The 22,455-nt window shown below is 40.9% G+C and overlaps 1 protein-coding gene across 1 annotated transcript in view; it reads right to left on the bottom strand.

Annotated features, from left to right (window-relative positions):
• Positions 1 to 21,710, bottom strand: part of LOC149450913 (putative annexin A2-like protein) — a 44,900-nt gene extending 23,190 nt beyond the window's left edge. Inside the window, exons 1-4 of the mRNA XM_089691265.1 lie at positions 21,539 to 21,710; positions 6,920 to 7,016; positions 3,489 to 3,580; positions 304 to 417 (exon numbers count right to left, since the gene is read on the bottom strand). Of these exons, the coding sequence (XP_089547391.1) occupies positions 304 to 417; positions 3,489 to 3,580; positions 6,920 to 7,016; positions 21,539 to 21,586 (351 nt within the window). The 5' untranslated portion in view covers positions 21,587 to 21,710. The remainder of the gene's footprint in view (positions 1 to 303; positions 418 to 3,488; positions 3,581 to 6,919; positions 7,017 to 21,538) is intronic.
• Positions 21,711 to 22,455: the final 745 nt, after the last annotated feature.

The raw sequence follows: 22,455 nt of genomic DNA, 5'->3' as shown, positions 1-22,455 counted from the left end.
TCTTCACTTCCTGTCCCAATCTCAGTAATGGACACACTGATGGCAACACAAAGCTCACAAGAGGTCAGAGATCTTCCTCACTCTTATTGAAGAGTTCTTTAATTTCTTTCTATATGGCTGGTTGGAATGTTTTTCTCCCTGCCCATCCCTGGTAACAACACAGGATGTGAAGGAAAATCTCCCAACGGGGAGCAGTAGACGCCTAATGAGGGCGTCTAAATCTATCTAAAATGGAAAAGTTGACTCAACTGAGGTTTTTATCATTTCCTTAGAAGACCTTTTTGATTCTGAAGAACATCTTACCTTCATTGCTGATTTCAGTTCCTGAGCATCATATGCAGCTGGGGTTTTCAGCAAACCAACAATTACCCTCTCTAGATCTCCCGAGAGAGCTTTCTTAATGTTCTCCACCAAGTCCTGCCAATACAGAAATATATACTGTTATTTCAATATACATTTAGGAAAACTCTCATTTAGTATTCCCTTCTGGGTCAGCTCTATATGTTGCAAGAATTGTAGCCAATTTATTGGAGATCCTTACCAGTTTCTGTTCTGTAAAAGTTGAGATGGGGCATTCCTCGCTAAAAAAGAGTGTTAAGAGGCCAAGGGAACACGTTCCAACAAGGTGCAACTAGGCCTGGTGGGAGCACACAGCCGTCCGGAAACCACTTACAAAATGCCAAACAGCTATCCGGTGGATAAAACGATGCTGACAGCTTCTGAATTGAGGATTGGAAGTACAGCCTGGCTCTGCCCTCACCCAAGATGGCCAGGGGGTCACGAGCGTCCAATCAGACAGCTGCTTCCAAGTGCCCGTAGGAAATCATAGAGGAATTAAATTCCCCATGACCTCCTTTCCCTTCTGTGTTGCAGCTTTAGCTTAGCGACACCTACATTGGGGGAAATGGACCACACCTGCCTACACCCTGGCATGCCTTTAGATATGCAGGATACATGACCAGTATATTACCAAAGATCCCACATGGAAGAAAAATATATTTGAAATATATTTTAAAAATATTCCTCCCAAATATATTGACATATATTTGAAATGTTACAATTTTATTCATATTCAATATATTTAAAAATATATTTAAATATATTACATATTCAATATATTTCAATATAAATATATATATATACTGCATGTTGAAATGCATTTTTATTACAAAATATATGAAAAATATTTTTAAAAATACCTTTTAAATATACTGTATGTCTTTAAAAATACAAATGTACATTTTTGGAATGCATTTACAAAAATATGTAAAAAAATATGTTAAAATGACTTTTATATGTCAAAAACAAAATCTGAAGAATATATTAAAAAAATATATATTTGTAAAAAAAATGCATTTCAACATGCAGTATATGTGTGTATATATATATATATATATATATTTTTTTTTTATTTTATTTTTTTTAATATATATATTGTAAAGCGCTGAGCAAACTGTTATATAAATCCTGTATAATAATAATATTAATAATAATATTGAATACGGCCAAATTGTAGCATTTCAAATATATGTCAATATATTTGGGAAGAATATTTTTTAAATGTATTTCAAATATATTTTTCTTCCATATGGGATGGAAGGCTTATTACCAATAATTCTATAACACAATCATGTAAAAGACTGGTACCTGTGCAGTTCTTGGCTGTGTTCACAAATGTCTGACACAGATCGGCATCTCCTCAATTTGTAACTTAACCACTTGACCTCCTGGAAGATTTACCCCCCCCCCCCCCTTCCTGACCAGGCCATTTTTTGCGATACGACACTGCTTTATTTTAACTGACAATTACACGATCATGCAACGCTATACATAAATTGTTTGTTTCCCCACAAATAGAGCTTTCTCATGGTGGTATTTGATCATCTTTGGGTTTTTTAGTTTTTTGCGCTATAAACAAAAAAGACCGAATTTTTTTTTAAATGATTTTTTACTTTCTGCTTTAAAACCTATCCAATAAAAAAAAATTAAAAAGTCAGATTGGTTAAAACATTTAGGCCAATATGCATTCTGCTACATATTTTTGGTGAAAAAAATCCCAATAACCGTATATTAATTGGTTTGTAAAAAAGTTATAGCGTCTGCAAACTATGGTATATATACTGGAATTTTTATTTTATTTTATTTTTATACTAGTAATGGCGGAGATCAGTGACTTATAGTGGGACTGCGATATTGCAATGGACAATCTGACACTAACTGACACTTTGTGGGAACCTGTGACACTAATACAGTGAACAGTGCTAAAAATATGCACAGACACTTTACTAATGACACTGGCTGGGGAGGGGTTAAACATCTAGGGTGATCAAGGGGTTAATTGTTCCTAGCTATCTGTAATGTGTACTGTGTGTGCTGTTTTCACTAGATAACGTGCTGGATCAGGGGCGGACTGACCATTTGGAAACTCGGGCACTGCCCAAGGGCCCGGGGTCAGTAGCGGGCCCCATGAGATGCCCCTGGTATCTTTTTCATAAGCTTTTTTGAGTTTGGGCAAGGACACAGGGGCCCCATGATCCCCTATTGCCCGTGGGCCCCATGAGTTGTCAGTCTGCCCCTGTGCTGGATTATATTCCCTGCTTGCTTGTTTTCAAAGGCAAGGCTGTGTTCTGTCAGTCTTCTAGATGGTGGGTGTCAGCGGTGATCTATTGGCCGGCACCCGCTGATCAGCTTCTTCTGTGAGCAATCGCAGCAGAAGTGGTGCGCCGGCGGCACGCTTTCGCACCCATGACCAGGAAGTGCAGAACCACATTTATATACGTGATTCTGCACAGTGTGGCTGCCATGTAGCAGTATATCTGCTATGGGGGGGTCAAATGCAAAGTTACAATGCTCAGCCTGATCATGAGGGATGGGGCAACAGGCAGCTCAGATAGTTAAAGGTGCCCATCATACTAGAAGATGAAGCCGAGGGAAAGGATCAAAGTATTCCTCAGGGGAGGATCAGAGCCACCATATTTAACCAGGCCAGTCAGATCTCTCACTAGATGGAGATATCCACAAATCTATGGCCACTCAATCGGTTTGTAGGCCACCATTGAAGTAATATATGTAAAGAAAGAAAAGACAGAATTTTGTTTTTAATTATTTTTTACTACTGTAAAACATATCCAATAAAAAAAATATTCCTCAGGGGAGGATCAGAGCCACCATATTCAACCAGGCCAGTCAGATCTCTCACTACATGGAGATATCCACAAATCTATGGCCACTCAATCGGTTTGTAGGCCACCACTGCAGTAATATATGTAAAGACAGAATTTCTTTTTTAAATAATTTTTTACTTTCTGCTATAGACCATATCCAATAAAAAAAAAATATTCCTCAGGGGAGGATCAGAGCCACCACATTTACCCAGGCCAGTCAGATCTCTCACTTCATGGAGATATCCACAAATCTATGGCCACCCAATTGGTTTGTAGGCCACCACTGAAGTAATATATGTATTCTAGATTTATTACTAGCCATACCTGCTGTAGTTCTTCCTTGTACACGCGAATGACCTCTTGCCTTTGTTCATTGTCAAGCCCTGTGACAATGTCAATGATTGTTTGCTGACTACCTGTCAATGTACAGACAGAATTAGTGCAAATTTACATCTCATTGTCAACATGAAAGTTAGACAGATAAAAAAGATAAACGCGTGGGGATAAAACATCATAAAAGGAGTTCACCATGTGGACTCTTGCTTCAGAACTGTGAATGCACCGACTCAATTTATAGAGAATCCTGAAGAAGAAGGACCTCCCTGGCCCCCAGGACAGAAGACTCCTGATGGGGTCAAGGCACTTTGGTCCACCTAGTCAAAAGGTCTGGTGGGCCCTTCTTCTCGTAGCTTGCCAAAGCCAACCACCAAGCACTAGGCAAGAAGCTCTCCAAAAGAGAAACTCCCAGACAGTGGAGGAAGGAACCTAAGAGCCACCCAACCACCTTCTAGACTTCAGGAAAGGCCAGAAGACCCACACTCTACCATTCCTTATGACTGAAAAAAACACACAGAAAAGTTTCTTGACAAACAGGTGGCGAAAAAATAAATAAAGGGACCAATGTGCAGTACAATGCCTAGGCCTTGTGGCCTGGTACCAAAAAATGCCCAGGTCTTAGCCAAAAGACCTAGCCCATTAGATGAGGTGCAGAGAAAAGTGGGTGGTGTTTTGGCCTAGTACTTATTCTCTCAGTGGGGTCACAAACCCATAGTGATATTAGGAGCACTCGTAGGTTGCCAGTCTAGGGGTGCATTTGACCCCGTGGGCTCTCTGCCTTTTCAGGCCTCAGCCAGACAAGGTAGCACCTCTCAAATTCCTTCGGGTCCCTCCACACTGCTGAAGAACTACCAATCCCCTCCTTACCCAGAGAGCACTTAATTGAGTTTCTTTTGAACGATGAAGGTCCCTCAGGGCCCCCATCATACAGCAGGGATACTATACATACTATACATACTATACAGAGTGACGGTGGAGCACCCTACTGGACACCGATAAGAGGAACAGATACTACACTTGATCTTAGCCAATGTCCTCACACACAATGCAAGACCAATAGTGATCACTGTCTATGCAGTATATGTGATGTAACTGGAGAAAGGGTAGGTGACACATCAGTGAACTTGGGTGGCTTTGGGAAACACTGTAGGAACAGGCAAGGCAGAAAACATGTGGGACCATGGGGGTGACATAAGTATAACCAGGGCTTCTGTTAGAAACCACGCAACCTGACAGTCCCCACCCTCCAAAAAAAAAACACAGTATACTATGCTTCAGTTATGAATGAACACAATGAATGATTGGTACCGATCACTCATTGTGTTCATTCCGGAAAGGAAGGGGCTGGTAATTGTGATATATTTACCAACCCTTCCCCCACTCTCCATCCTGAAGAATCCTATTGTGTGCTAGCAGCTGCTGGTGGGAAGGAGAGAATGGAAAACGGAACACTGCGGGGGTGGGAGCACACAGGGGTGCCTGGGCAGCAGGGGGAAACGCATGGTGCACATGAAGGGTGTTGGGTGCACGGGGGGTGGGGGGGGGGAATTACTGGAGCCAATCCCTTGTATGTCTGTCTCTGCAGCAGCTGAACATAGCGTGAGGGAGAGGAGAAGAAGCCACCTTTCAGGTGCTTCAGGGAGAACCATACAGGGGATCAGTTCTAGAAATTGCCCTTCAAGCCACCACCATGCCAATCACCCCCTCTGCCCACTTCTGATTCACCCAGCTGCCTGGGCCCCTCTGGTGGACTGGACCCCGTATAAGAAGACTGGTGGTACCGCCTTATCCATAGCCCTGAGTATAACTGTCTACTATAGCCCCCTGAGACTAAACATGCATTTTATCATGTATACTGTATATGGGGGGGGGGGGGGGTAAGCAGGTAGTTTTTCTTCTTTTTTGGTCAACCCAAGATTACACTTTAAATTGTATTTAATTTTTTTACTTTATCTTATCAATTAACCACTTAAGCTCTTGTACCTCTTTACCCCTCCTAGTCGTTTTTACATATCAGTCATCCCATATGGAAGAGAAATATATTTTCAATATATTTAGAAAAAAAAATTATACATGCGACATATATTTACAATATATTGGCCTACGCGAATATATTTAACATGTATTCCAAAAATGTAAATTAAAATATATTTTCCAAAAGGCATATATTTAAATATATATTTTTCAAAATATATTTTCCAGATATTTTTGAACATGTAAAAAAATGCATTCAAACATAGATTTTTAAATATACTTGTAAATGCATTCCAAATTGATATATATTGCAGCATGTGTTCTGAATATATTTTTAATAATATATTCACAAATATACTGAAATATATTTTTGAAATATATTGAATATGGCCAAAATTGTAGTAGTTGAAATATATGTCAATATATTTGGGAAGAATATATTAAGAATGTATTTTTAAACTTTGATATACATTGCAGCATGTGTTCTGAATATATTTTTAATAATATCTTCACAAATATATTGAAATATATTTTTGAAATATATTGAATATGGCCAAAATTGTAGTATTTTTTGAAATATATGTCAATATATTTGGAAAGAATATATTTAGAATGTATTTTTAAACTTTGATATACATTGCAGCATGTGTTCTGAATATATTTTTCATAATATATTCCCAAATATATTGAAATATATTTTTTAAATATATTGAATATGGCCAAAATTGTAGTATTTTTTTTAAATATATGTCAATATATTTGGAAAGAATATATTAAGAATGTATTTTTAAACTTTGATATACATTGCAGCATGTGTTCTGAATATATTTTTCATTATATATTCCCAAATATATTGAAATATATTTTTTAAATATATTGAATATGGCCAAGATTGTAGTATTTGAAATATATGTCAATATATTTGGGAAGAATATATTAAGAATGTATTTTTAAACTTTGATATACATTGCAGCATGTGTTCTGAATATATTTTTCATTATATATTCCCAAATATATTGAAATATATTTTTTAAATATATTGAATATGGCCAAGATTGTAGTATTTGAAATATATGTCAATATATTTGGGAAGAATATTTTAAGAATGTATTTTTAAAATATATTTTTCTTCCATGTGGGATGGATTTATTGATTCGGCAACTTTCCCATGAGTTATGATACCCAACTTGTTTAGAGAAAAACAATGAAGCGAGGCCTCTCTTCAAATCTGGGGACGAATAGGAAGGCAGGAGTGGTGGGAGGGGGCAGGCCAGGCCTGTTGGGTTTTGGGGATCCCATTGATCATTGGAAGTAATTTTGAGTCTACCCCAAGAACATTTGGCCAACTGGACCAGGAAAGGTGAGCTCACAGGTTAGAAAACAGTGGTGCAAAATGTATATTCTGTTCCAATATTCACTAGTAGCTTACAGATAAATAAAGTTACCTTTGTTTGTAAGTGTGTCATTGAGTCGGTCTACATTGAGCTCGGGTTCAAAATTCTTCAACGGCTTAACTGTGCCCAAAGTTCCCCAAGCACTTGTCTAAAGGAAATCAGAAACAATGGAAGTTAGCTTACAGCTGATAACATTGGACCTTTGATTAAAGCCCCAATGGACAGGACAAAGAACCCTTTCCTTATGTTTGTATATTTATTTTGCCTAGATCTAATTGAAGTCCTATATCAAAAACATCCAAAAATTATTATTATATTATTATTATACAGGATTTATATAGCACCAACAGTTTGCTCAGTGTTTTACAACGGGAGACGATACAGCAACAATACAGTTCAATACAAGAGGGTTAGGAGGGCCTGATCCTGGGAGCTTACAATCTAAGAGATGAAACTATACAATAAATACAATACTATAATATACAATAAATATGTATAGACAATATTGACTTTGTCAATTTGTAAGACAAAGACCTCTATATACCAAAATATATTCCAAATTTTAACAGTGGCTAAATTGTTAGCACTTCCGCCTGGCAGTACTAGGGTCGTTGGTTCAAATCCCAGCCACGGCACCTCCTGCCTGGAGTTTGCATGTTCTCCCTGTGCCTGCGTGTGTTTCCTCCCACACTCCAAAGACATGCTGGTAGGTTAATTGGATCCTGTCTAAATTGGCCCTAGTATGTGTATGTATGAATGTGAATTAGTGACCTTAGATTGTACGCCCCTTGAGGGTTAGGGACTGATGTGAATGTACAATATATATGTAAAGTGCTGTGTAAATTGATGGCGATATATAAGTACCTGTAATAAATAATAATAATAATAAATTACAACTGTCTTGGTGCATACATTCTACAACAAACATTTAAAATCCCTTTAAATATTCAATGCATGACATGCATGTCTAGCAGAGTGGTCATGTATGAGGCCAGTGTTCACGGGAACGCTATACATTCATCTATTTAATATAATAAATATTTTCTTACACTTTAAAAAAAGAAAACCCGTCATTGAAGGAATACAGTATGTAAGAAGTCACTGGTGACTTTCAAATAATTTTAGTTGCCTTTCATCATATTTTTTCCAATTCAATGGCTCACAAAGTATTTTAATAACATTGGCTGCTCACGTCCCCCACATGGAAGAAAAATATATTTGAAATATATTTTAAAAATATTCTTCCCAAATATATTGCCATATATTTGAAATACTACAATTTTGGCCATATTCAATATATTTCAAAAGCTATTATCAATAACTATAAATATATATACACTGCATGTTGAAAAGCATTTTTGTATAGTACAAAATATATGAAAAATATTTTAAAAAATATGTATTTTTTAAATATATTCTTCAGATTTTTTTTAACATATAAACAGGTCATGTTAACATATATTTTTACATATATTTGTAAATGCAATCCAAAAATGTAGATTTGTATTTTTAAAGACATACAGTATATTTAAACATTTATTTTTAAAAATATTTTTCATATATTTTGTAATAAAAACGCATTTCAACATACAGTATATATATATATATATATATATATATATGTATTGTATGTTGAAATGCATTTTTATTACAAAATATATGAAAAATATTTTTCAAATATTTTGTAATATATAAAAAAACGCATTTCAACTTTCTCATGGCTCCCCATATGGAAGAAAAATATATTGAAATATATTTTAAAAATATTCTTCCCAAATATATTGACATATATTTGAAAATACTACAATTTTAGACATATTCAATAAATTAAAAAAAATAAAATAAAAAAAAAAGATATATATATATATATATATATATATATATATATATATATATATATATATACACACTGTATGTTGAAATGCGTTTTTTTATATATCATAAAATATATGAAAAATATTTTTAAAAATATATATTTTTTAAATATATTCTTCAGATTTTTTTTTAACATATAAAAAAGTCATTTTAACATATATTTGTAAATGCAGATATACAGTATATTTAAAAACTTATTTTTAAGAATATTTTTTCATATATCTTGTAACAAAAACGCATTTCAACATACAGTATATATATATATATACCGTATTTGCCGGCGTATAAGACGACTTTTCAACCCCTGAAAATCTTCTGAAAAGTCGGGGGTCGTCTTATACGCCGGTATACGGCGAGCCGGTGTCAGGGCGGCACTTTTTCCAGGGGCGGTGTCCTAAGTACAGGGGTGGGCAGAGGGGCTGCTGTACCTTACCTGGCTCCGGTCCCGGTCCCGGTCCCACGATGATCCGGTCCAGGAAGCGCGGCTGCTCCTTCTTTCAGTTCGGCCGCTCGATGGTCGCGCGGCCGCTCGGCTCCGCCTCCTCACCGGTGATTGGGCACCAGCGCACACAGGCGACCAATCACCGGCGAGGAGGCGGAGCCGAACGGCCCCGCGAAAATCAAGCTGCCGAACTGAAAGAAGGAGCAGCCACTCCTCTCCCCCACTGACACTAACGATGGGGCACTATTCCTCCTCCCCACTGACACCAATGATGGGGCACTATTCCTCCCCCACTGACACCAATGATGGGGCACTATTCCTCCCCCACTGACACCAATGATGGGGCACTATTCCTCCCCCACTGACACCAATGATGGGGCACCATTCCTCCCCCACTGACTCCAATGATAGGGCACTTTTCTCCCCACTGATACCAATGATGGGGCACTATTCTCCCCACTGACACCAATGATGGGGCACTATTCCTCCCCCACTGACACCAACCATGGGGCACTATTCCTCCTCCCCACTGACACCAACGATGGGGCACTATTCCTCCTCCCCACTGACACCAACGATGGGGCACTATTCCTCCCACTGACTAATGATGGGGCACTATTCCTCCCACTGATACCAATGATGGGGTGCTATTCCTCCCACTGACACCAATGATGGGGCACTATTCCTCCCACTGATACCAATGATGAGGCACTACTCCTCCCACTGACACTAATGATGGGGCACTATTTCATCCACTGACACCAATGATGGGGTACTATTCCTCCCACTGACACTAATGATGGGACACTATTCCTCACACACTGACACTACTGATGGGGCACCATTAGTGTCAGTGGGAGGAGTAGTGCCCCATCATTGGTGTCAGTGGGAGGAATAGCACCCCATCATTGGAATACCATACTGAAATACCATACCATATTGAAATCAAATCTGATGTTTTTTCATTTTTATTTGGTGTGCGTTGGAAGAGGGGTAGTCTTATACGGCGAGTATAGCTCAAACCCTATATTTTAACAGGAAAAGTAGGGGGTCGTCTTATTCGCCCAGTCGTCTTATACGCCGGCAAATACGGTATATATATATATATATATTTGGAAATATATTGAATATATTGAATATGGCTAAAATTGTAGTATTTTCAAATATATGTCAATATATTTGGTAAGAATATTTTTAAAATATATTTCAGTATATTTCCTTCCATATGGGGAGCCATAAGGGAGTTGAAATATGTACAAAGACATACAGTGTATTTAAAAATGTACTTTTAAAAATATTTTTCATATATTTTATAATAAAAAACGCATTTCAACATACAGCATATATACAGTGGGGATCGAAAGTTTGGGCACCCCAGCTAAAAATTTGTATTAATGTGCATAAAGAAGCCAAGGAAAGATGGAAAAATCTCCAAAAGGCATCAAATTACAGATTAGACATTCTTATAATATGTCAACAAAAGTTAGATTTTATTTCCATCATTTACACTTTCAAAATAACAGAAAACAAAAAAATGGCGTCTGCAAAAGTTTGGGCACCCTGCAGAGTTAATATCTTGTACTGCCCCCTTTGGCAAGTATCACAGCTTGTAAACACTTTTTGTAGCCAGCCAAGAGTCTTTCAATTCTTGTTTGAGGTATCTTTGCCCATTCTTCCTTACAAAAGTCTTCCAGTTCTTTGAGATTTCTGGGCTGTCTGTCACGCACGGCTCTTTTACGGTCTATCCATAGATTTTCAATTATGTTGAGGTCAGGAGATTGTGAAGGCCATGGCAAAACCTTTAGTTTACGCCTCTTGATGTAATCCCCCGTGGATTTCGAGGTGTGTTTAGGATCATTATCCATTTGTAGAAGCCATCCTCTCTTTAACTTCAGCTTTTTCACAGATGGCATCAAGTTACCATCCAAAATTTGCTGAAATTTTATTGAATCCATTTTTCCTTCTACTCGTGAGATGTTCCCTGTGCCACTGGCTGCAACACAACCCCAAAGCATGATTGATCCAACCCCATGCTTAACAGTTGGACAGAGGTTCTTTTCATTAAATTCTGTGCCCCTTCTTCTCCAAACGTACCTTTGCTCATTCCGGACAAAAAGTTCAATTTTAACCTCATTGGTCCACAGAACTTGTTTCCAAAATGCATCAGGCTTGTCTATATGTTCATTTGCAAAGTTCAAACGATGATTTTTGTGGTGAGGACGTAGAAGAGGTTTTCTTCTCATGACTCTTCCATGAAGACCATATTTGTACAAGTATCTCTTTATAGTGGAATAGTGTACCACAACTCCAGTGTCTGCCAGATCTTTCTGGAGGGATCGTGCAGTCAAACGTGGGTTTTGAATTGTTTTTCTCACAATCCTGCGAGCTGTTCTGTCTGATATTTTTCTTGGTCTTCCAGATCTTGCTTTAACTTCCACTGTTCCTGATGACTGCCATTTCTTAATTACATTCCGAACAGAGGATATTGACATCTGAAAACGCTTTGCTATCTTCTTATAGCCTTCTCCAGCTTTGTGAGCGTCAACTATTTTCAGTTTCAGTTTTCTAGACAACTGCTTAGAAGAACCCATGGTGCTGATTGTTGGGGCAAGGTCAGATGAGTCTGGGCATTTAAAACCTTTGAGATTGACATCACCTGGTCTTCCCAGACGATGATTGAGAACAATCCATGACACTGGCAGGTCTCAGCTTTGCAAAGGGGGCAGTGCATGCTATAAATTCTGCAGGGTGCCCAAACTTTTGCAGATGCCATTTTTTTGTTTTCTGTTATTTTGAAAGTGTAAATGATGGAAATAAAATCTAACTTTTGTTGACATATTATAAGAATGTCTAATCTGTAATTTGATGCCTTTTGGAGATTTTTCCATCTTTCCTTGGTTCTTTATGCACATTAATACAAATTTTTAGCTGGGGTGCCCAAACTTTCGATCCCCACTGTATATATTGAAATATATTTTGAAATATATTGAATAGGGCCAAAATAGTAGTATTTTCAAATATGTGTATATATGTATATAATATATTTGAGAAGAATATTTTCAAAATATATTTCAAATATAATTTTCTTCCATGTGGGGAAGGGGCTTGCTTCCCCTGAAACATGTTTGAAACATTTAATGGATAAAAGCATCAGATCTATCCAACGGTCCTTCAAGTGGGATAAACTTTTGTACCAGGCGCTCCTCCGCACACATCCAAGTACGGATTGAGGTACCGGGCACTTTCAGGAGGTGGCCAGCGATGGAACACTACATATTTTTGTAATGGAAGGTTTACTTGAACTACAAGGCCCATTACATTCTGCCAATACCAATTGTATCATTTTTTACTCTTCAGACCAAGCCCCCACCTTTCATTCATCGGATTTTAGTCTTTCAATCATGGAGGTTCAGTATCACACGTGGGTAGTCTATGAAAATGCAGGGTGCCTAGGAATGGCCACTACTCCAGACTTTCACCCATCTATGAAGGCATTTTTGGACATTTTCAGAACTCCTCCAAGAGCCATAGCTTTTAAGAGGAGTTCTGTAGTAGGGTGCTACGATGTTTTCAGCTATATACAGCTTCCTGCTGGTCTCTCCCGCCATCCTACTCTATCCAAAAAATGGGTTTGCCTAGAGGAGCCTTTCTCAACAAGGGTCCCTCCAGAGGTTGGGAAGGGTTCCTTGAGCTGTGGCTGATTGACCTCCCATCTGATGGCGCCTGCAGAGTTCTGGGTGCCACTTGGCAAAGCCATCAGTGATCTTTTTGGCTGTCTCTAAGGTTGGCATTCTGACCACCACTATAAGGGGGGGGGGGGGCATTCTTCCTACTGACCACCATTGTAAGGGGCATTTTTCCCACCGACCCCAAATGAATTGGTTTTAGTAAGAGTTCCCCAAGACAGGAAAATGATTTTAGGGGGTCCCCTGCAGTAAAAAGGCTGAGAAAGACTAACCTAGAGATACACTTTATTGTGAACACTCAAATAACTGGCCAAAAGAAGTTACTTTGTCCTTCAAGTGAACTACATATTGTTTCTTTTTGTATAACAGGTTCTCTTTGAAGGACACAGCGCTGTCTGATTTCCATTTCTCCATATAACAGACAATGACCAGTACACAGATGAGTATTGTACATGACTCCACCTACTGTAACTGTACATATATGGTGCGGGGCCCACCATCCCACCACGTCTGTACAATGATATCTGTGTCCATACATCCGTGGAATAATGGCTTTATGTTCTGGTGAAATGCCAGAGTCAGAAGGACAGCTTTGTCCAGGACAATGAGAATTTATAGTGGATGAGACACCAGCACTGGAACAGGTGTTGTTAAGAAGCAAATTCTAATATCATTTCAGTGATTAGAAGGTTTCATTAACTTTTACATTTAATGTTTCCAATACTGTTGATTTATTAATATTAAATATATATATATATATATTTAAATTAAAATGTAAAAAATCAAAAATATTTTGGAAATTGGAGACATCAAATGTCACTGAAAAGACATGAGAATTTGAAAATATTATATGAAAAATAAAAATTGTTCAAAAATATAAAATTTGCATATATGTTTTAGATATTTTTTTATGTGATACTTTAAAATTATATTTATATCTATATTTTATATATTTTTTATGTAATACTTTAAAAGTATATATATATATATATATATATAAAAAAAAGTGTTTGTGTGTGTGTATTTATATACTTTCCGTATGTCTGTTTTTCATCTGTCCGTAAATGGATGGACATCTTTTTACATCTGTTAATGTCCGCATCCGTTAACATTTTTTGACCGGAAGAACTCCCTATTTTTCCACAAAAAAAAACACGGAACGGATGAAAAATAGATGTCAACGGATGTAAACAGACAAAAAACGGATGTAGACAGATGAAAACAGATCTAAACGGATTAAAAACGGATGTAAACCGATGAAAATGGATGAGAAACAGATGTAAACGGATGAAAATAATGGATGAAAAAAACAGATGTAAACGGATGAAAAAATGGATGTAAACAGATGAAAAACGGACCCCCGTGTATTTCTATGGGCTTGCGGACGTAAACGGATGAACATCTTTTTACATCCGTTAATGTCCGCATCCGTTAACATCCATTTTTTTTAACAGAAGAAACCCCTATTTTTCTTCTGCAAAAAAACCTAGAACAGACTAACAATGGATGTCAATGAATGTAAACGGAAAAAAAAATGGATGTATACAGATGAAAATGGATGAAAAAGAGATGTAAACCAGTGAAAACGGATGTAAACGGATGAAAAACGGATGAAAAAATGGATGTAAACGGATGATAAACGGATGAAAAACGGACCCCCATGTATTTCTATGGACTTGCGGATGTAAACGGATGAACATCTTTTAACATCCGTTAATGTCCGCATCCGTTAACACCTTTTTTTTTTAAACTGGGGGGCCCAGACAGTGGGTGAAGCGGGTGGTGGCAGGGAAGGTAATCAGCATAACAGTGGGGGCAGTGGCAGGTGCGGAGAGTGGGTTCCGTACTGGGTGACACCTACCGCACAGGGTGACACCGGACCCGCTCCACGAAAAGGTAAGTTGGAAAGAAAGCCGACGATCCCCGCAGGATGGATTGGATCTGCGGATTGAAGAGCATAATGGATCGGACTCGGATCCATTGCGCTCAGTCCGCAGATCCGAACCATCCTGCGGGGATCGTCGGCATGCAACCTATACAGTGTGACACTGGACCCGCTCCACGAAAAGGTAAGTTGTAAAGCAAGCTGATAATCCCCGCAGGATGGATCGGATCTGCGGATTGGGGAGCATAATGGATCGCACTCGGATCCATTGCGCTCAGTCCGCAGATCCGAACCATCCTGCGGGGATCGTCGGCATGCAACCTATATGGGGTGACACCGGACCCGCTCCCAAGAAAAGGTAAGTTGTAAAGAAAGCCGATGATCCCCGTGGGATGGATCGGATATGCGGATTGGGGAGCATAATGGATCGGACTCCGATCCATTATGCTCAATCCGCAGATCCGATCCATTCTGCGGGGATCGTCGGAGGGGGTGTCACCAAGTGTTATCACACCGGGTGACACCATCCCTAGGGACGCCCCTGGGTGGGGGGGAATTACTGGAACCAATCCCCTGCATGGCTCTCTCTGCAGCAGCTGTCCTCTTCCTCCTGCTGGCTTTCAGCTGCTGCAGGGAGCCATACAGGGGATTGGTTCCAGTAATTTCCCCTCCGCACCCATCACTCTCCCCATGCACAATACTTTTCTCCCTGTTGCTCAGACCCCCCCCCCCCCCCCCCCCGGGTCCTTCAGTATGGACAGTGGGAGAAGGGTGTAGTAAATATGTCACATTTACCAGCCCTTTCCTTACCTGAATGAACACGAGTGATCAGTACCGATCATTCACTGTGTTCATTCACAAAAGAAGCATAGTAAATTGTGGTTTTTTTGGGGAGAGGGAGGGGCTGTCAGGTTGGCTGTATAGGGCCCCCGTGGTTTCTAACAGCAGCAATAGGCAGCACTGATGGACACTGATAGGCTGCACTGCTGAGGCAGCACTGATGAGGAGGCACTGATGATGCTGCACTGATATGCGACACTGATGGGCACTGATAGGCAGCACTGATGGACACTGATGAGGGGGCACTGATAGGCAGCACTGCTGGGCACTGATAGGCTGCATTGATGAGGCAGCACTGATGAGGAGGCACTGATGATGCTGCACTGATATGCAACACTGATGGGCACTGATAGGCAGCCCTGATGGGCACTGATAGGCTGCATTGATGAAGCAGCACTGATGAAGAGGCACTGATGATGTTACACTGATTTGCGACACTGATGGACACTGATAGGCAGCACTGATGGGCACTGATAGGCAACACTCATGGGCATTGATAGGCAGTACTGATGAGGGGGCACTGATAGGCAGCAATGATAGGCTTCATTGATGAGGCAGCACTGATGACGCTGCACTGGTGGGCATTGATGAAGAGGCACTGATGACACTGCAATGATATGCAACACTGATGGGCACTGATAGGCAGCACTGATGGGCATTGACAGCCAGCACAGATGGGCACTGAAAGCCAGCATAGATGGGCATTGATAGGCTGCACTGATGGGCACTGATGAGGCTTCACTGATATGTGGCACTGATAGCCAGCACTGATGGGCACTGATAGCCAGCACTGATGGGCACTGATAGGCAGCACTGATGGGCATCACTGATAGGTGGCACTGATGGACACTGATAGGCAGCACTAATGGGCACCAAAAGCCAGCACAGATGAGCACTGATGTGGCTCCACTGATAGGTGGCACTGATAGGTGGCACTGATGGGCACTGATAGGCGGCACTGAAAGCCAACACAGATAGGCACTAATGAGCACTATTGGCAGCACTGATGGGCACTGATGTCCACTTACCGGCTGTAAGAGTGAGTTGAAGACTGCCGATAACTGGCATTTCCGATCAGCTGTGATTGGACACAGCCGGTCACATGGTAAAAGGCGGCTCTGATTGGCCCTTTACTTGGACACATGACCAGCTGTGACATGTGATGATCGCGCACGAGGGTTGTGTGGTTCTGGGAGGATGCCCATGGACGCCCTTCCAGAACTAGCCGACCGCGCTGTAGCCATCTTTTGGCTGTACCACAGTCGGGAAGTGGTTAAAGTGCGATTTGCGTGCAGAAATCACTCCGATAGGCTGCTGTGTGGAAGAAGCTCCTGCTCCTTTATGGGAGACCAGCTTAGCATGATTTTTAAACGCGCGGTGTGCAATTCCGTCACATGACAGTCGTCACAGAAATGCACCACGTTTAGGGAGCAATTAAAGAACAATGGCACCCAAGGGCATGTTTCGTGTTCTGCTGTGATTTAGAATCGCAGGCAGAATTGCAGCAATTCTGCGCGCACTTTCAAATTGCCTTATGTGAACGGGGTCTTAAAGTGCTGGTAAATCCTTACACATGTCCATTGAAGTGACTGGCCCCTGGTGATACCCAGAAATTAAACAAATCTTCCTGCATAAGTTGTACCTGTTTACCTGAAGCGATCTCTTCTCTACAGACATTCAAAGTGCAGAATTTATACAGCTTTGCTGAGCTGTCAGAAAATAGGGGACAGGGAGCTGAAATTACACACTACAGAGGTCAGGGAGGAGAGCTCTGAGGCCCCATTCACCCTCCTCTGGGATCTAGGACCAAGACCAGGACTTGCCAAGCTCTGTGAACTCCCACAAGCTCCTTGGTGGAGCTCCTGGGTGGAAATTTCCTCTATCAGCATGGGTGAAGCCCTGAGTTACAGTCATCCCCGCGCCAAAAAAACTTGAGCACAGCAGCCCAATCAATGGGTTCAGCATAGCGTTTTTTTGCATGTTTTATGCGCGTTTGTGAACATTTATGCGCAATTTGTTCAGACGTTTTCGGACTTCTGGTGTTTTTGTATTAGAGAATAGAGAAACATTTCATCTGTGACATCAATTGTTGAAATGTCATTGTTTTGCCATGCCAGAAAAATGCTCTTGGTAACACGACAAAACGTGCTAAAGCACATGAAAACGTGCGATTTGTGCATTTCCATGTATTTCTATGGGAATGAAAACGCGACAAAAGCGCATCAGTCTGCCCGATTGGAGCTACAGAACTTTCTCTTGATTTTTTTTCTCCTTAAGCATTTTGGAGCTTCGAACGTCAAACAAAATGCTACAAAACGCACAGGTATGAATGGGGCCTGAGAGCTGATTGAAGGGAATGGACACCCTCCCCCTTCACACAGCACGAACAATAACATAGCAGAGGCTGTCAATCACAGGCAGTGTGTGGAGCTCCCTTCCTTGTCACCATTTTTCTTTTGGTGTCAGGACAACTTGTCCGAAGAGACTTATGCTGATAGCAGAGGAATGAAGCAGCAGACAGAAATGACACCTAGTGCTCTGGATTGAGACAAGTACACACTATAGAGGGATATGCTTTGTTCCTGTCTGAGGTTTACAACCACTTTTAGAAGGCTACACACTGATTCGGTTCTACAGCATTTTGACTGATTTAGTTCCTTCTCACCGTAACCTATATAGTTCTAATACTCAACATTGATCTGACAATAATTTTCATTTTAATGGTTAAATTGTTGCTTTTTTTACTGTTCCCTTATTTTAAATATTGTTGTAGTTGGGTGTTGGGTATCCATAGTGGCAATAAGTCAATGTTGCTACAAAACAATTTGGGAGATTTCCCTATAAATACCATTGGAAGTCTAGAACTGATGGACAGGCTTGGAGAGAGAGAGAAGCTGTAAAGTAGAAAAAGTACAGGGCGGCTCAATGGAGCAATTCATGGACGTGGCCCTGAATGGTGCAATGCCAGGCGTGGTGCGTTGGCAGATGCTGCCATTGATGGGGTGCCATCAGGGGCGGACTGACAATTCATGGGGCCCCCGGGCAATAGGGGATCATGGGGCCCCTGTGTCCTTGCCCAAACTCAAAAAAGCCTATGAAAAAGGTACCAGGGGCACCTCATGGGGCCCCCTACTGACCCCGGGCCCTCGGGCAGTGCCTGAGTTTCCAAATGGTCAGTCTGCCCCTGGGTGCCATTGATAACCAATGATATCATGAGGCAGCACACATAGAGCCATGAATTGATGGGCAATAACATTGCAGGTTTTTACCAAAGCCAGGAAATGTGAATAGGACTCTGATGGGGCGAGGTGTTGTTTTACTTTACTATTCCAGGTGTATTTTCTAGTATGAATGTATTTTGCAGCCTCAACATTTTGTGCGTAATTGCTTAAGGGAGTTCAAAGAGAAAGAAACATGAGGAAGAGAGCATAGTAAAATGTGACCTATAATGAATCTTCCTCCATTCATCACATTCTTAAAATTGAACGTGCAGGTTGGGGGACCCCTGCTAAAACCAATTTATTGGTGGTCAGTGGGCAAAATGCCCCTTACATTGGTGGTCATTGAGAAGCATGCCCCATACAGTACATTGGTGGTCAGGGAGACGAATGCCCCCCTTACATTGGTGTTTAGTGGAATGAGTGTATCTTACATTGGTGGTCAGTGGGAAGAATGCCCCCTTACATTGATGGTCAGTGGGAAGAATGTTCCTTGCATTGGTGGTCAGTGGGAAGAATGTTCCGTACATTGGTGGTCAGTGGGAAGAATGTTCCTTGCATTGGTGGTCAGTGGGAAGAACGTCCCCTTACATTGATGGTCAGTGGGAAGAATGTTCCTTACATTGGTGGTCAGTGAGAAGAATGCCCCTTACTTTGTTGATCATTGAGAAAAATTCCCTTTACATTGGTGATCAGTGGAAAGAATACCTTCTCACATTGGTGGTCAGTGGGAAGAATGTTCCTTACATTGGTGGTCAGTGGGAAGAATGTTCCTTACATTGGTGGTCAGTGTGAAGAATTCCCCTTACTTTGGTGATCATTGAGAAGAATTCCCCTTACATTGGTGATCAGTAGGAAGAATGCCCCTTACTTTGGTGCTCATTGAGAAGAATGTCCCTTACATCAGTGGGTGGGAAGAATGCCTTCTTACATTGGTGGTCAATGGGAAGAATGCCCTTTACAGTAGTAGTTAGAATTCAACCTCTACAGACAGCTAAAAAGTTAATTGGCTTCATGCAGTTGGCTCTTCCAAGTGGCGTTGACCCCAGAATTATGCAGTGACCATCCAATGGGAGGTTAACCAGCCACAACTCAAGGAATCCCTAGCAAACCTCTGGAGGAACCTTTGTTGAGAAGAACTGGCTTAAACAGTCTATTTACTTAGTTTTCAATTAGACAGCCCTGATTGTTGGTAAACTTGTCTTCTGCCAAGTCATGTATCTTCTCAGAGTTCAGCTTTAAAGAACATTGTTCTTCTGCCAGTTGTGGCTTCTGCCTGGTCATGTATCTTCTCAGAGTTCAGCTTTAAAGAACATCAGTCCTCTGGCAGTGAAGGCTTCTGTCTGGTCATGTATCTTCCCAGAGTTCAGCTTTAAAGAACATTGTTCTTCTGGCAGTTGTTGCTTCTGTCTGATCATGTATCTTCTCAGAGTTGAGCTTTAAAGAACATCAGTCTTCTGGCAGTGAAGGCTTCTGTCTGGTCATGTATCTTCCCAGAGTTCAGCTTTAAAGAACATTGTTCTTCTGGCAGTTGTTGCTTCTGTCTGATCATGATCTTCTCAGAGTTTAGCTTTAAAGAACATCAGTCTTCTGGCAGTGAAGGCTTCTGTCTGGTCATGTATCTTCTCAGAGTTCAGCTTTAAAGAACATCGGTCTTCTGGCAGTGTTGGCTTCTGTCATTGGCACTCAGCAACTCCACAGTTTGCTAAGGCAATGACTGAACAGTCTAACATTTACCCTTATGCTGACACTGTAAAAGAAACTGTCAAAAAAAGGGTCCCATAGACCATACCATGCAGTTTCCTGCAGATTGCACACATGGGGTTGTAGTTTGCAGACTCACTCTTACGTCACTAGGGCGGGGTTTCTCAAACAGGGTTCCTCCAGAGGTTGCTAAGGCTTCCTTGAGCAATTTCTGCCTCTCAGATAAGTTCCTACTAACACCATTAATCTTTTTAGCTTTCTGTAAGGTGTAATTCCTCCCAATGACCACAAGTGTAAGGAACACTTTTCCTAATGACCATCACCCTAATATATCATGAATTGTAGATATTGTCCTCTTTACCAGGGGTTCCCTGAGACTGGAAAGCTATTTCAAGGGTTCCTCTGTGTCGAAAAGGCTGAGAAAGTCTAGGGTAAAGTGTAGGTCAAAAGAAGTATCCCCTGCCAGATGGTAAAGTCAGGTTAGAAGCAGCACTCCTCACAGTACTGAAGCTTTTACTGTTGGGTTCTTAAAGTGGATGCCATGGATGGTGCAGTGTCAAAACCAGGCATGAAGATGCAAAGCCACCAGCACTTCAAAGGAATGTGTTCCACAAGTTTATTGTGAAGACAGCGTCACATAATGCATAAGAAACCAACATTTCGGGTCCTCACAAGGTCCCTTTCTCAAGGCAATGTAGTGATAGGTCAATGGGACCCTGCAAGGCCATGAAATGTTTGTCTTAAGCCTTATGTGATGCTGTCTTTACAATAAACACATTTATTTGGAATGCTGGTGACTTTGTATCTTCATCTCTGCCCAATGAGGACCTCATCAAATGAAAAGGTAAACCATACAATGATTTTTTTTTACAAGATAAAGGCAAATTAAGAACTACTGTATACGATCAGCAGGCAGTCATTGACTTCTCCTGCTCAGCACTTAACATTTGAGAAGACACGTCGTGTTCACAGTTCTATGACAAACGTTATTACAAAAAAAGAGAGATAAGACGAACTCACCTTATCTGACAGGTGTAGGAAACCCAAAATCTCATCGGTCAAAGTCATGTTTCCTCACTGGTCACTCTAGAAGATAGAAGGTATATGTTTGCAGTTAATGTAGACTTGGGGGGGGTGGGGGAATTAGCCACAAAGGTTGCAGAAGCTCTGGATGGAGAGTTTATTGAAAGTGAATAACTGGTTTTGGCTGTTCTAAAACAAGCAACGCGCCTGTCCTATGGCAGGGAGGGGGGAGTGGACAATACTTTGCTCTCAGATGGAATGGTGTCAAGGAATGTGGAAGTAACTGAGCAGCTCTGCAATGACACAGAAACATTCTACAGTACGCAAGCCCCACAACCCAATACAAACACAATGGAATGTTACGACCTTCCACGGTCAGGCGACAAAGTTCTCCTATAAAACCAGTGAAGGGGAAGTAGGTGTTGCCCTTAGTAACCAATCAAATTCAGATCTCACCTTGCTACTGTAGTTTAGAAAGTGAAGCACGATATCTGGTTGGTTGGCTGTTATGGACAACACCTTCGCATGCCCTTGCATTCTTTATTTTCAAGTGTATGTTGACCCTGAAAAATTGGTTACTAATTCACATAGTCTTTCTTTATCCAATTACCATCTATAGGGCAGTTATGGTGGTTAAAACAAACTCGTGGTTGGAGCAGTAGCTGTGAGCTTGGTATCATTTATCTTCAGCCAGCTAGAGTCTATAAATGCAAACCTGCCACCCTCCCCCCCTGCCTGCTATGGTCCCAGGGCTGTTCCATTCCTCCGAAGAGCCCGAAACCATGGTGTCGGGATGGAGAACAGAAGCAGGAGGAACATCCCAGATCTGCTCTGAGACCATTGAACTGGGATGCACCGGGCTCTAAATGCTTTTTTTACACGTTTAGTCAGGGGGCAGTAAAAACAGGTTGCCC

This window comes from Staurois parvus, unplaced genomic scaffold (assembly GCF_062004578.1).
Source record: "Staurois parvus isolate SC_StPar_1 unplaced genomic scaffold, SC_StPar_1.0 ptg000559l, whole genome shotgun sequence".
NCBI classification, from domain to species: Eukaryota; Metazoa; Chordata; class Amphibia; order Anura; family Ranidae; genus Staurois; species Staurois parvus.
The sequence above is the reverse complement of the archived record's forward strand: the minus strand, read 5'-3'. Positions and strand labels throughout refer to the sequence as shown.